The sequence below is a fragment of the Phycodurus eques genome, chromosome 5 (genome assembly GCF_024500275.1).
Source record: "Phycodurus eques isolate BA_2022a chromosome 5, UOR_Pequ_1.1, whole genome shotgun sequence".
Classification (NCBI taxonomy): Eukaryota; Metazoa; Chordata; class Actinopteri; order Syngnathiformes; family Syngnathidae; genus Phycodurus; species Phycodurus eques.
Window position 1 is genome coordinate 20507127 of NC_084529.1, and position 15732 is coordinate 20522858.

The window sequence follows — 15732 nt, forward strand, 5'->3', positions numbered from 1 at the left end:
CAGCTTGGCGCTGGCGGTTTAATTGGTTACTTGGTGGTTCTGAATCAGATGACCGTGACGATTAGGTACAGTATTTTCTGGCACGCCTCAACGTGGGCATAAAAAGATTTGCTTACTGCCGATGGAAAAATCTAATTTCAAACAAAGCAGCAATTCATCCAAGCACAGGAGACCAATTGTACGTAATTTGGAGAATCTTGACTTCTAGTGTTAGACATAAAAACATCAAAAACAATATTTTCAGATTACTGTATATCTGACGCAACAAGTCTAATTAGGCAAATTAGGTATTTTTCAGCGCTCTAAATTTTGCAATTATTGTTCCCTGTAAAAGCAAGAACAGTACTTATTTAAAAGGGGACGTGATGTAAAAATTACTTTTTCATTGCTATGTTATTGCTAACTATACAAATAGTTGGGTCTCTGGAGTGAATAAATTATTTGTCATGTGACAATTTCTGAAAATGTGTCTGTGAGCTAGTTGTTCTGCACATCTGGCCCACAGTTACATGACAGTTAGGCTAATTTACATAATAACCGCCCCCACACTGAGTTTCCCCTGCTCTAAAGCCAAAAGGTAAGCAGAGCTGCATTTAATTTTGTTGGATGTAGGTTAGATTACACAGCGTTAGCTTCAGAAAAGAGGCGCTTATACTTAATTGGCTGGTGAAGTTGTCGATGGTAGGGTGGATTTGTGTTTGGTCATGGGTCAAGGCACCACACACGCGCGTGCGCACACACACACACGCACACACACAGTGAACTGCTGCCTCCACAAGTTAAGATTTGTATTTTTTTTCCCACTCGAAGCAACAGCCGGCAACAGCGCACATTCGCCGGCGAGAGAATGAGACCCAGCCCGCCAAGCATCGCAGATGAAGAACGCACAGACTCATCGGCTGGGAACCAAAACTCCACCAGGGGGTTTGAGGATGGTATTTTCTCACAGGTATGTACCGGTAATTTTTTTAAATTTATTTTATTTTATTTTTATTTTTTGGTGGGGGAAGTTGTTTTTCAGCAATTTAGACAAATAATGGCTGCTCTACTCGTTAATGTCAGCTGTACTGCATGTTATCCATTTCAGCATCAACATAGCATGTCTGTGCCATTAATCCGAGCAACAGAAAAGTCACTTAATTTTCCAGTCCCTCAATGATCATGTTGTCCGAATTTCCCCCATGTGTATTTTTTAATCAACTTACCTTTTAAAACAGAAACAACATCCTTTTTACAACTGACACGTTACACATTCAAACTAAGGCGGGAGACAAGGTTAAAATCATCATTTCGGCCACCCTGTTTTCTCAATCGTGCTAACTTGGTCAACATACAGTAGAAGGGTTTGTTAACTAGTTGTGCCATTGGAGAAAGAAGAGAGAGGAAGAACAATCATCATCTTTATTGTCAAAACATACTGTACATGCACAGTCATGAAATTTGACCTCTGCTTTTAACCCATCACAGTAGTGAACGCCGCAAACACACTTCGTGTCCACCCACTGGAACAGGGGGGTACTTTAAAAGAAAGAAAAGCTAAGGCTTTTGCCTTAGCACATGTACTGTACTTCAAAGTCTATAAGTCGACAGGTCTAAAGTCGGCTCCACCCAGCAGTCAGCATGGTAACGGAAGCCAAAGTTGCTATTGGCCTAGCAGGAAATAAATGTTTGAAAACAAACAGTTCTAAAAGATTGACTGCACTTCCGTTAAACTCAAAAGTTAAGTTCAACTGAATTGAACTGAATTGTACTTAACAAATGTACAGGATAAAAAAAATTAAAAAAAAGTTTAAACTACTGTAACATTAAGCACAGTTTGAATGTTGAATTCAGTGATTCTTTGTGTATTGCTAGTGGTATGCGCACCACACTTTTTGAGAATCAGTGTCATAGCAGTGAGGTCAAAGACTGAAAACGTTTTGTCACGGCTAGACACTCGGCCTTCATGTGCTGTTGTCCTCAGTGGTCATGTGTACGCATGTCCAATTGCTCTTTAAGAACAATGATGTATGTACGGATGCGTGGAGTTTTAACATAAAATGGAGGCTCTCCATTGGTTAGTTCTCTGCACACGCGCCCCTTCTGGTTTCCAGGGCAACCGTGTCAGGGTGTAACAGACGAGCAAATCACATTGAGGCAAAGCATCTTTCTCTCTTCCCTCTCATCCACTGTACCCCCCCAACACACATACACAGACACTCCCCTCCCCAGCATGTGTATAAAAGCCCCTCGCTCTGTGCTTCCTGGCTTACTCTCAGCGTAACCGTGGGAGACGCTTCCTTGACCTTCCCTCTCCTCCTCTCCTGATGTGTTGCTCCTTCTTCACCTCCTCCTTGTCGCCGGGCGTCTGACGCTCACGTTTGGACGACGGCTGCGTCCATGCAAAAATGGGTTGTGGCAATTCGTCGGCCGCCAGCACCTCGGGAGGGGGTGAGTGTTTTTTATTTTGCTTGCTTTTTTTATGGGAATGTGAGACACGATCAGAGGGGAGAGTTGTCAGTGTGTCTGCACCAAAGCTGGAAGGTGATTAGAATCTAAATGAAGTGCGTGGGGCTTGGAGTCACCGATGAATGAATAGAAAACATTTGCATGTGGAATGTGTCTATTTTGACTTCTAGTGATCCAAATTATGTAGTCAAATTGCATATTGAATGTTTCAGGCTGTGTTCTTTTGGAAAACATAATTCAAAACCAGGTTTCATTCATAAAAATACTATGTTGAAATGTTTTTTGTTTTGTTTTTGACACACATTCATTCACCCAAACGTCCTGTCTTCATCAGCTGCATTGATTTGATTCAACCTCTAAATCTATCCTTCAATCATTTAGAAGTTGGACCCTGAATCTTATCAAGATATTTTGGACAATTGTTCATATCCAACTTTGTGGCAACAGTTTTGCAAAGTCCTATCTGTTCCACTGTCCACAATGGCCATGCTTAGAGGAGTTTGGTGTGAGAAAATGCCCATCAAACACCTTTGGGATGAACTAGACCAGAGATTGGGCTGAGTTTTTTGTATTTTCAACCAAATGACAACTAGGGTTGGGCATCGAGAATCGAGAACCGATTGAAACCGGGACTAATGATCCGCCCGTCCGTCTGCCCGTCCGTCTGTCCATCCATCTTCCTTACCACTTATCCTCACTAGGGTCACGGGCTGCTGGAGCCTATCCCAGCTATCTTCGGGCGCGAGGCGGGGTACACCCTGAAGCGGTCACCAGCCAATCGCAGGGCACATAGAAACAAACAACCATTCGCGCTCACATTCACACCTACGGGCAATTTAGAATCTTCAATCAACCTACCACGCATGTTTTTGGGATGTGAGAGGAAACCGGAGTCAGTCATTCATTAATTCGATCATTCATTTATTAATTCATTCATCTTCCATATCGCTTCTCCTCACTAGGGTCGTGGGTGTGCTGGAGCCTCTCCCAGCTGACTATGGGCGAGAGGCAGGGTACACCCTGAACTGGTCGCCAGCCAATCGCAGGGCACATATAAACAAACAAACATCCATCCATCCATCCACCCATCTTCTTTACCGTTTATCCTCACTAGGGTCGCGGGCTGCTGGAGCCTTTCCCAGCTATCTTCGGGCGGGAGGCGGGGTACAACCTGAACTGGTCGCCAGCCAATCGCAGGGCACATAGAAACAAACAACCATTCGCAATCACATTCACACCTACGGGCAATTTAGAGTTTTCAATTAACCTACTATGCATGTTTTTGGGATGTGGGAGGAAACCGGAGTGCCCGGAGAAAACCCACCCAGGCACGGGGAGAACATGCAAACTCCACACAGGTGAGGCCGGATTTCAACCCGGATTCTCAGAACTGTGAGGTAGACATGCTAACCAGTCATCCACTGTGCCGCCAGCGGGGGCGTCAATTTAAAAAACATTCAGGGCTTACCCCTATTACTGTAATTTCAGCTGTTTCCTGGGGGAAACAGCTGTTCGTCAAAGACAAACTTGTTCTTGAGAGTTTATCCACTTGCTAAGAAATGAACCACAGATGGGTTATTGTCACAGAAAGTTCATGGAACATGGCAGCAAAGTTTTGTGACTCGCCATAAAACACGGAAACGCCTTTAACTCAATTTCACAAGGTCAGAGGCTGACCAAATGCCTTGTTGATGATAAATGAGTAGATTTCTTGGCATACAGTATGACCACAGTCAAAATCAGACCATTTCTTTGTCAGCGGAGCAACATGCTCTGTAGTGTTGTTACACACATTATTGTTTTCCAACCTAATAATTAAATCATACATCATTCCGGAAGCGCAGCGGCAGAGTCACGCATGTCAATCTTTTCAATTTCAAGCCATGGTCTGCATGGATTCAAGTGACCCACCCAGGCACACACTGTACTGCTCATCCTTCCCCTTATTTCCGAAGATGCGATTCCTGAGATATGAATGAGCTTTTGTTTTCCCTCTGAATGGGCCGCTGTGTCATTGTCAGCAGACTTCTTTTTTGACAGCAGTAAGGGAAATTCACTCTTTTCCCACGTACGCAAATACTTCTTATTTGTAGTAATAGATACATTTCTTGTTGGGTGTTTTTCTTATGGGCTGTATGTTGTGGTGTGGCTTGTGTTCAAGTTATGCACTTTTATCTTGAACCTAAATAGATTGGGTGGTTCTAGTGGTTCAACGCAGACTGAGTCAGTCATTCATTAATTCGATATATATATATATATATATATATATATATATATATATATATATATAGAGAGAGAGAGAGAGAGAGAGAGAGAGAGAGAGAGAGAGAGAGAGAGAGAGAGAGAGAGAGAGCGAGAGAGAGAGAGAGAGAGAGCGAGAGAGAGAGAGAGAGAGAGTGAGAGAGAGAGAGAGAGAGAGAGAGAGAGAAGTAAATGTTCAATATTTGTTAATATCACCTCAATTTAAAAAAAAAAATCTGGTATTGAGTGGTAAATGTGTATATCCAAACCTTTCACAGATTTTAAAAGTGATGTAGCAAAGACCAATACCTTGACTTACGTTGTCAATTTTAGTTTTTGGTGTTACAAGTCATCATTTTTTTTTGCTTTGTGCTGAAAAGAAAATGGAACAATTAAAGAAGTATGTGGACTAGGAGAGCCACAGTCGCCCATGCACTTTCAGCCAATTACTGAATGGGACAAACCATCCACCGCACAAATGCAAAATGAGAACACTCGCAAGGAGCTGTTTTAGGCCACAACTCAGACGCTCACAGACTAACCGACTGCATCCCCTCACTGGACTTGCTAGGCCATGCCCCTTAAAGGCTCACATGTAACACAAATACTACAATACGTGCAGTAATTACACTTTATGAAACCAGTTGATTTTATTACTTTTTGTACCAACAGTAAGTATGACCGGCTACAAGACCAGTTCTCATAATTTAAGATATCAATATCCACAAAAACACTTGAGTGTTCAACTAATGAGATGGAACATCTTGTACAGTTTCAGGGCTCCACACACGGACATCCATACCCAACACATACGCACAGACACACGCGCACGCACACTTCAAACCTACTTTAAGTGTGCGTCAATGTAGCGTTAGGTGGCGTCTCTCCGCGCTGAACCTCCTCATCAACGCATCCTTCCAATCAGATTGAAATGCTCAGTGCTGCCCCCACATGTTGTGGCACAACCACATCATGACGTCCTTTTCAAAAGCAAGCTGAATCAGCTGGGCCTTGTGTCTGGGCAGTGTATTATGCGCCGGCGCGCCGAGTTTTCACACATTGCCGTAGAAGCTCCTAAAGTTAGGGCAAGTGTGCAGGCTGTCACCACAGTCGGCATACCTAGCTTACAGTGCACATTTGAATGTGCGAAGTATGTTAGCTATTGACCATTTTTCATCTTGGGGGGGAACCGGGGTGTCGTTTTCAGCACACAACGAGCCACAGTACTGTATATTCTGATGCAACTACTGTAGCGCTGGTTGAGTTTTCAACCACTTGCGTACATAAGTAATTAATTATGATCACAAGATTCCAATTCCGTTGCTTTTATGGTATGACACAGCGATTCTCGATGCTATTTGTTCGCCCATCTGCGGCATTTTGCATTGTGTTAGCATTAAGCTATCTGAAGGCAAGGTTGTGCGGTTGTTTTAAATACACAGCATATAAATCGTTTTGTTTTACGTTTATTTGGACCGTAAACTTCCACTGGGAATGTCACTAAACAGCTTGAAGCCTCTTTTCCTTATCAAATGTTCGCTACGTACAGTATCTTCCTAACTGATGCGTTTTGTGAAGTGAGTTGAGTTCCTCCAATTTGTGCCCGCTAGTCAAAGCAAAACATCGTCTGAATGACGGCTTGTATATGTTGAAAGACTCGGAAGTCCTGTCACTCATACCTCAGGGCACCACTGTATTGACTCTTGTATAATGGTGCTTTTAAAACCACCGTTTCTCTCAAACACAATTAAATACCTTAGAGCACAGGTGTCAAATTGGTGGCCCGGGGGGACAGATCTGGCCCGCCACTTCATTTTATGTGGCCCGCGAGAGTGTGCATCGACTTTGTGTTTCTTGCTTAAATACCAAAATTCCAAATTGGGTTCACTTTTAAAAATATTGAGATATTGCAAGCATTTTGTTTTTACCAACCCCACTGTTAAAATAAAATGTATTCATACTGTAGTTGAACAAACAGTTTTTACTGGCTTTTGATTTCAAAAGTAATTATCCATTAATTTGTGTATATGCAATAATATGAGGCAATCATACATTCATATGAGTTTGCAGCGATAACGGCCCTCCGAGTGGAACCATAACTGCGATTTGGCCGTGACAAAAATGACACCCCTGCCTTAGAGGGTCCTTTAGTAAACACTGTGCAATGAATTGTTTACGAGGCCTTCAATATTTAATGAACAAAGATTAAGTGTCTCTCTTCCTTCACTTTCAGGGCCAGCCGAAGCCTCCAGGGATGTGTGAGTACACCGATCACCACGTCTTTCTCCTGGCACTGCTCATTAGAAAATAATATTTGTCACATAATTAACTTTAGATCGTTTTAACGCAAGGAAAAGCGTCTGCCCTGACCCATAAATGCATTTATTAATTGCTTATAGTCACATGCCCACTTGATAAAAGCAGCCAAATGACCAATGAAAATAAATTAAGGATATGTGAGCATGAAAGCAGATTGTTTGTCCTATCTTACATAGGGCAGCCTGTCCTTTTGCTTTTAATAGGCGGCGTTTATTAAAGCCTGGGGATGGGCTTTGTGTTTCCTGGAATCAGTTTGTGCGCACATATCTGTGTGTGTGTGTGTTTGCTGATTTGTTTGTATATACAGTACAGTACTACGTGCAGTGTGTGTGTTCCTTGATAAACATCAGAGCTGCACAGCACGCATGAGAGCTGACAGCAGCATGTCAAGACCGCGCTGCACAGCAAAATATCACCAAACACACACACAGTATAAAACATGAGATTAAAGAGAATAGTACATCCCTAGAGTGAATTATTTGATGTCATTACACTGCAGTAAAAGTGACATTCTGCAGGTCCAGGTTTTGTATCCCCCAGAGATAAAGAAGGAGACAATTATAAATTAATGAATACACCCATAAATAAACCACCCAGAATCATAACAGGCTGCTTAATCCGATCATCAAGCCTACTTGTTGCTTACGCTGGCGTAAATCTCAAGTCCACTCGTGTGGATGGGGGGATGCTTTGAGCTGACATGTCTTCTCTCAATCAGGACAGAAGATCCCTTGGCAGACGATGAGAAAAGAAGGTACCTTTGACTTCTAACGCAATTAAACATGGTCTCGTCTCCTCGGCGGCACATCTTTTAAACTTCTTATCACATGCAATAATAACTCTTTTGCTGTTGTATTCACAATGTTCTACAACTGGGATTCGAGCTATGTTTCCATCAAAGAGTATAGTGGCATTTTTATACTTCTCCGTCGACCAATCGACAGTTTGGCTCCACCCTTCTAGTAGGGTGCAGTCGCTGACAGTGGAAACCCTAAAGTGGAAAGATTAGGAGGTTGTGCAATTTTAAATTTGAACAAAACTTCCAGGGAAATGGGCCTCTTTGAGACGATAGTTAGTGTACAACACAGGAATCTTTGTTCTGCGTGCATCGAATGATTTACACTTAGCTTTTTCTTTGTTTGCTTTGCAACGCTTATGCCATATCTCAAAAAGGGTTGCTAAGAGATGAAGAAGGTGAGAAGAGAAGAAGAATATACACGGAAGACTCATTCATTCATTCATCTGCCGTCCCGCTTATCCTCACAAGGGTCGCGGGTGTGCTGGAGCCTATCCCAGCTGACTCGGGGCAGGAGGCGGGGTACACCCTGAACTGGTCGCCAGTCAATCGCAGTGCACATATAAACAACCAACCATTCGCACTCACATTCACACCTACGGGCAATTTAGAGTCTCCAGTTAACCTTCCATGCATTTTGGGGGGATGTGAGAGGAAACCGCAGTACTCTAAAAAGAGTATCAGATCGAGTGATGAGGCTGAAACTTGACATTGAGGGTGTTATGTACAATGTGATTAGTGGCTATGCCCCAGAGGTAGGATGTGAAAGAGAAATTCTGGAAGGAGCTAGACTAAGTAGTTCTGAGCATCCCAGACAGCGAGAGAGTCGTGATTGGGGCAGATTGTAATGGACATGTTGGTGAAGGAAATAGGGGTGATAAAGAAGTGATAGGTAATAACGGCATCCAGGAAAGGAACTTGGAGGGACAGATGGTGGTAGACTTTGCAAAAAGGATGCAAATGGCTGTAGTGAACACTTATTTTCAGAAGAGGCAGGAACATAGGCTGACCTACAAGAGCGGAGGTAGAAGCACGCAGGTGGATTACATCTTTTGCAGACGATGTAATCTGAAGTAGGTTACCGACTAAGGTTGTGGTAGGGGAGAGTGTGGCTAGACAGCATAGGATGGTGATGTGTAAGATTACTTTGGTGGTGGGGAGGAAGATTAACAAGACAAAGACAGAGCAGAGAACCATGTGGTAGAAGCTGAGACAGGACGAGTGTTGTGCAGATTTTCGGGAAGAGGTGAGACAGGCTCTCGTTGGACAGGAGGAGCTTCCAGAAGACTAGACCACTGCAGCCAAGGTGATCAGAGAGGCAGGCAAGAGAGTACTTGGTGTATATTCTAGCAGGAAAGGAGAGAAGGAGACTTGGTGGTGGAACCTCACAGTACAGGAAATCATACAAGGAAAAAGGTTAGCTAAGAAGAAGTGGGACACTGAGAGGACCGAGGAGAGGCAAAAGGAATACATTGAGATGCGACATAGGGCAAAGGTAGAGGTGGCAAAGGCCAAACAAGAGGCATATGATGACATGTATGCCAGGTTGGAGACTAAAGAAGGAGAAAAGGATCTATACAGGCTGGCCAGACAGAGGGATAGAGATAGGAAGGATGTGCAGCAGGTTAGGGTGATTAAGGATAGAGATGGAAATATGTTGACTGGTGCCAGTAGTGTGCAGGATAGATGGAAAAAATACTTCGAGGAGTTGATGAATGAGGAAAATGAGAGAGAAGGGAGAGTAGAAGAGGCAAGTGTGGTGGACCAGCAAGTGGCAATGATTAGTAAGGGTGAAATTAGAAAGCCATTAAAGAGGATGAAAAATGGAAAGGCAGTTGGTCCTGATGACATTCCTGTGGAGGTATGGAATTATCTAGGAGAGATGGCTGTGGAGTTTTTGACCAGCTTGTTCAATAGAATTAGAGAAGATGCCTGAGGAATGGAGGAAAAGTGTGCTGGTGCCCATTTTTAAGAACAAGGGTGATGTGCAGAGCTGTGGGAACTATATAGGAATAGTTGGTGAGCCACACAATGAAGTTATGGGAAAGAGTAATGGAGGCTAGACTTAGGATAGAAGTGAGTATTTGCGAGCAACAGTATGGTTTCATGGATAGAAAGAGTACCACAGATGCATTATTTGCCTTGAGGATGTTGATGGAAAAGTACAGAAAAGGTCAGAAGGAGCTACATTGTGTCTTTGTAGATCTAGAGAAAGCCTATGACAGAGTACCCAGAGAGGAACTGTGGTACTGCATGCGGAAGTCTGGAGTGGCAGAGAAGTATGTTAGAATAATACAGGACATGTACGAGGGCAGCAGAACAGCGGTGAGGTGTGCTGTAGGTGTGACAGAAGAATTTAAGGTGGACGTGGGACTGCATCAGGGATCAGCCCTGAGCCCCTTCCTGTTTGCAGTGGAGATGGATAGGCTGACAGATGAGGTTAGACTGGAATCCCCGTGGACCATGATGTTTGCAGACGACATTGTGATCTGCAGTGAAAGCAGGGAGCAGGTGGAGGAACAGTTAGAAAGATGGAGGCATTCACTGGAGAGCAGTGGAATGAAGATTAGCCGAAGTAAGACACAATATATGTGCATGAATGAGAGGGGTGGTGGGGGGGAGAGTGAGGCTACAGGGAGAAGAGATAGCAAGGGTGGAGGACTTTAAATACTTGGGGTCAACCGTCCAGAGCAATAGGGAGTGTGGTCAGGAAGTGAAGAAACGGGTCCAAGCAGGTTGGAACGGGTGGAGGAAGGTGTCAGGTGTGTTATGTGACAGAAGAGTCTCTGCTAGGATGAAGGGCAAAGTTTATAAAACAGTGGTGAGGCCAGCCATGATGTACGGATTAGAGACAGTGGCACTGAAGAGACAACAGGAAGCAGAGCTGGAGGTGCCGGAAATGAAGATGTTAAGGTTCGCTCTCGGAGTGACCAGGTTGGATAAAATTAGAAATGAGCTCATCAGAGGGACAGCCAAGGTTCGATGTTTTGGGGACACAGTTAGAGAGAGCAGACTTCGATGGTTTGTACACGTCCAGAGGAGAAATAGTGAGTATATTGATAGAAGGATGATGAGGAGGGAGCTGCCAGGCAAGAGAGCCAGAAGAAGACCAAAGAGAAGGTTGATGGATGTCGTGAGGGAAGACATGATGGCAGTTGGTGTTCGAGAGGAGGATGCAGGAGATAGGCTTACATGGAAAAGGATGACACGCCGTGGCGACCCCGAAAGGGACAAGCCGAAAGGAAGATACACATGTATAAGTTAAGAATGTGCATAAAAAAAAAAATTAAAAAAAAAACCAGACACCACTCAATTTCACATTACCCTTTGGCCTTAAAAAGTCAACACTGGCAGTTATAAATGCTAAAATGTTACTTAAAACATTGCATGTAATGTTGGCAAACGTTTTATGATGGCAACAGTGTGATACTAAATTCTCTTATTTCCTATGGGAAACATTAGAGCAGTGTCCCAGGATGAACTGTTGGATGGTTAAGGTTCCGTTGTTATTCTCGATAACTGTACTGCTTGGTGGGAACATGGGCTTATGTTAAAGATGATTACACCGTGGGAGGGCAAACATTGGTGCTAAAGAGCTACATTTGATTTTTAAAATAGACAGATGGGCTGGGTCATTCGTGGATGAGGTAAAAAAAAATAATAATAATGATAATAACTTTAAAGTTATGTAAATGTAAAATAAAACGTGTGGATAAAGTATGTAAAATAGTTGAAGAATACATTTTCAATTCTAATATTTATAATTCATCATAATTAATTAACCAAATATTTAATCAAATAAATTAATCATTGTAAAATGTCTACATAACATTTTAATTAATGTAATAATTGTCCTTATTTACAAATTTGTTTGCAATAAATCTTTTTAATTATTTTATGAGACAAATGAATATAAAATAGAACAAATAAATAAATTTTAATTAACCTATAACAGGGGGGGGGGGAACTGTTAAATTAATGCAATGATTATTGCAAGACTCTTGATAATGTAATATAATCATGACAATACTCATCTCCTCTCCACTCAGGAACTATGGTGGCGTGTATGTGGGTCTCCCAGCAGACTTGACCACGGTGGCCACTCATTCCAAGTCAACCCAAAAAGGTAGCCCCCTGTGTCAAAAAATAAAAATAAATAAACTATGAGGCTCTCACTGGACAAATGAGGACAACCAGGTAAGAGTCTGTCAGTGTGTGCTAAGCCACAAGGCCTGAAGCGTGTTTGTCTTAACGTAGTCTTTACTCTAATGTTGTTTTTCATGACTGTAATCACAACATCAATCTGCTTTCCTCCCTTTTTGGTTAAGAAGGGTGGCATTGTTTTTTGGCCAATACATTTGAAAGCATCATGTTTGTTCTTGTAACTTGAGAATCGATTTTAGAGCGTAAAGTTCTGGTGTCGGAGATATCGATATTTCAGTAACGGTAAACACATGACTTCTATAAACGCTGCTTAATATGCCATGGTAATCATCCACGACCATGAAATTATGACTTGCTGTGTTGTGATCTTATGCATGAAAATTGCTTTTTCAATGCACGATCTCATCCTTGATTCCCTCACAGTTAACCATTTAATTTCATTGATTGAGTTTGCATCCGTAGCGATAGTGATGCTCCTAAATTGTTTAGCAGAATAACATGGGCATGAGGCAGCACGGTGCACGACTGGTTAGAGCGTCTGCCTCACAGTACTGAGGACCAGGGTTCAATCCCCGGCCCCCTCCTGTGTGGAGTTTGCATGTTCTCGCCGTGCCTGCGTAGGTTTTCTCCGGGCACTCCTGTTTCCTCCCACACCCCAAAAACATGCGTGGTAGATTGATTGAAGACTCTAAATGGCCCGTATGTGTGTATGTGAGTGTGAATGGTTGTTTGTTTATGTGTGCCCTGCGATTGGCTGGCGACCGGTTCAGGGTGTACCCCGCCTCCCACCCGAAGATAGATGGAATAGGCTCCAGTTTACCCGTGACCCTAGTGAGGAGAAGCGGTAAAGAAAATGAATGAATGGATGCGTAAGAGCACAGTAAATTACAAGAATATAGCCATATTTAAAAAACATGCATAATATTATGATACTAAAGTTTGATTTTTTTAAAAATAAAAGCGTAATAAGGTGTACCCCACCTCCTGCCCAAAGATAGCTGGGATAGGCTCCAGCACTCCCTAGTGAGGATAAGCGGCTCAGAAAATGGACGGATGGATGGACATTGGCATGAATCAGTGTTCATTCAATCACTAGTCTCAGACATGACCAAGAATTTGAAGTGTATTCAATTAAATATAGGTCGAACATGATTTGCAAATCATTGTATTCTGTTTTTAATTATGTTTAACACAACGTCCCAACTTCATTAGAATTGGGGTTGTACATATAATAATGTGCTGAACAGCAACAATGACCTATTTTTAAAAATGTTTATAGAGTGAACCAAATATTGTGCCATTATTTGTCTAGTGACTGATCGTCTGCCTTGTTACAGACTAGCGCAGTCAGTGAATTGGACACAACTGAGGTACGTGCACCATGTTCAATCAGATGTCATTCAAAATCACTCGCAGAAGTTCCTGTAAGAGTACTATGACCAATAAACTAAAAAAAAAAAAAAAGTTAGAAATGAATAGTTATTTCCCTGACATTATAACAATAATTGAAGACATTTCATAAAAACATTGTTAGAAAAATGCTACAGGTACAGTAGTTGAATACTAGTGTAAGACTGTCATTCTACTAGTGCGCCCTAGTCATTCTACTTGTGTGCTGAATTATTTTACTAGCGAGGGCAAAGAGCATACTAGTAATGTACATGGACCTTAAACTGGATATGGAATAAATGCTCAAATGGGTTCCGATTTATATACACTTACGAAAGAAATCACATTGTTTTAAAAATTGCCTTTAATTTATATGATAACGTCACCAACAAAATACATTTAATTATTCCAATTTAAAATAAACAAATCAAAAGCTCAATAGAAACTAGACTTTACGCCGATCTGATCGGTGTGATCGGTATCGGACGATAATTAGATCGGCTGATCGGCTTTCATGTCATAATTCACCGATCCGATCAATGACGTAGTACTGTAACTATCTGACGGCCAATAACGTATTTTCAATCTTGTCAGTGGAAAAACACATTGTCAGTATGGGAGTATTTTGAGGTGTCTCAGACAAACAACACGTTAGTTATTTGCAGTCTGTGCACAACTGAAGTACTTCGTGGGGAACGTCATCTAAATGCTTCAACACAACAAATTTGACCGGGCACCTGAAGAATATACACAAGGAGGAGCATGCCGCGTTCAAGCAACGCAGCGTGGGGCACGGGGGGAAGCCTAATGGACACAAACTGGACAACACCCGTCCATATAGCCGGGACAGTGAGAAAATTAAAGTAAGCATGTCATTAACAGCATTTATTAAATAATTTAATTGTAAACATAAAGTAATTTAATTACAGTAAGTTAGCACCAATTATTTCTGTCATGTTGTAATGTTGATGTGACCAAAACATATGTCAGTGGCCAAGCCTCGAATGCCCCCTAGAGGTCATTGATGTTTTCACTTTTGTCTAAAATGCTAGAGAATAATTTTGAGCTGGGATGAGCTCGAGCACGACGGCGACCCTAGTGAGATGAAGCAGTACAGAAAATGGATGGAAGGATAGATACAGTACTCAGTATACAGCGCACAACTATATACAATAAACGAACAAGTCATGTAAATGGACACATTGCTCCACCTTGTGATCGGATCGGTGTTCGGTTATCCTTTTTTTAAACTTGCTGATCGGTGATCGGCCTCAAAAATCCTGATTGTGTAAAGCCTAATAGAAACATGTTGTTAACTATGCATGTATGTATTCTTTTCTGATTTGTATATTAGATTAGATACACCTTTATTGTTATTACAATGAAATGTTGACTAGGAGATACAAAGAAGGAGTCAACTGCAGTGTAATACGGAATGTGGGCATGCTAAATAATGGAGCATTAATAATAATCATGTGTACTTTTACACTGGTGTAAAGTTTTAAGGTTATGACATCATTTTGATCTGTAGTTCATAATTTGATCTAGGCAATTATTATAAGGATATTCTTAGCCAGGGTCAGTTTTAACTGAGAATATCCTCATAATAATTGAACATACTATGTGTGCATGGAAAATAAACTGCATGGAGGGTTAATTGGATATCCAGAATATTGAATACATGCTCAACTGGCTTGCCATAGAAATGGATGGATGGCAGTCTTCCAACAACTTGTATTGCTCGTCTTGACAGGCAACCTGAATATTCACCTTGAGGCACCCCCGACCGACTCCCCCTTGGATGTGCCGTGACCTCACCGACTGATGGGTCAGCCCTCTTAGCGCGCCGCTAGAGTCGAGATGCAGACATTTCGTCACGTCGCCAAAGACGACGCTGTGTCGTCGGCTCCTCACGGGAGGCATAGCCACACACCATGGAACTCTATGGATGCCATCCATAATCATCCTTCAAAAATAAAAAGATGGGCATGGAAGTGGACAAGCGCCCTTTTGGGGACTGCAAAGCACCAGCGGGGGCACAGACCGTCGTGATGTCCATCTTGGCGTGTCAGTCACAGTTATGAAATGTTGCTGGCTAATTAAGATGTTTTTTTTTTTTTTTGCTCATTAGCACTGCAAATTGCAATCACCGCATTAGTGACTCACTGTGCACCCAGGAGAAACCAAGAACGACAGAGAAACGTACGGAGGTCCTTCACGCTACGCTCACAGGCCACACACAATATTAGGTACACCTGCACATTCTCCAACAAGGGGTGAAAAAGACAAATATAAACAAAACAAACTTAAAAAGTCATAAAATAAATTCAATTATTTGGAATTTTGTGCACCCACACCCTGTATGTGCGCATTTC

The 15732-nt window shown here is 42.3% G+C and overlaps 1 protein-coding gene across 2 annotated transcripts; it reads left to right on the plus strand.

Annotated features, from left to right (window-relative positions):
* The first annotated feature begins 2269 nt into the window (after nt 1-2269).
* LOC133403256 (overexpressed in colon carcinoma 1 protein homolog) lies at nt 2270-15473 on the plus strand. 2 transcript variants are annotated; one of them, XR_009768634.1, is made up of 6 exons: nt 2270-2430; nt 6923-6947; nt 7727-7762; nt 11854-12001; nt 13306-13338; nt 15111-15473. XR_009768634.1 is itself a non-coding variant. In XM_061678005.1 (6 exons), the coding sequence occupies exons 1-5, from the start codon at nt 2388-2390 to the stop codon at nt 13308-13310; spliced, it is 186 nt and encodes a 61-aa protein (XP_061533989.1). In that variant the 5' UTR covers nt 2270-2387; the 3' UTR covers nt 13311-13338; nt 15111-15473. The 2 variants fall into 2 exon arrangements, 1 of the variants encoding a protein (XP_061533989.1); XM_061678005.1 differs by having other exon boundaries at nt 11854-11930.
* Nucleotides 15474-15732: the final 259 nt, after the last annotated feature.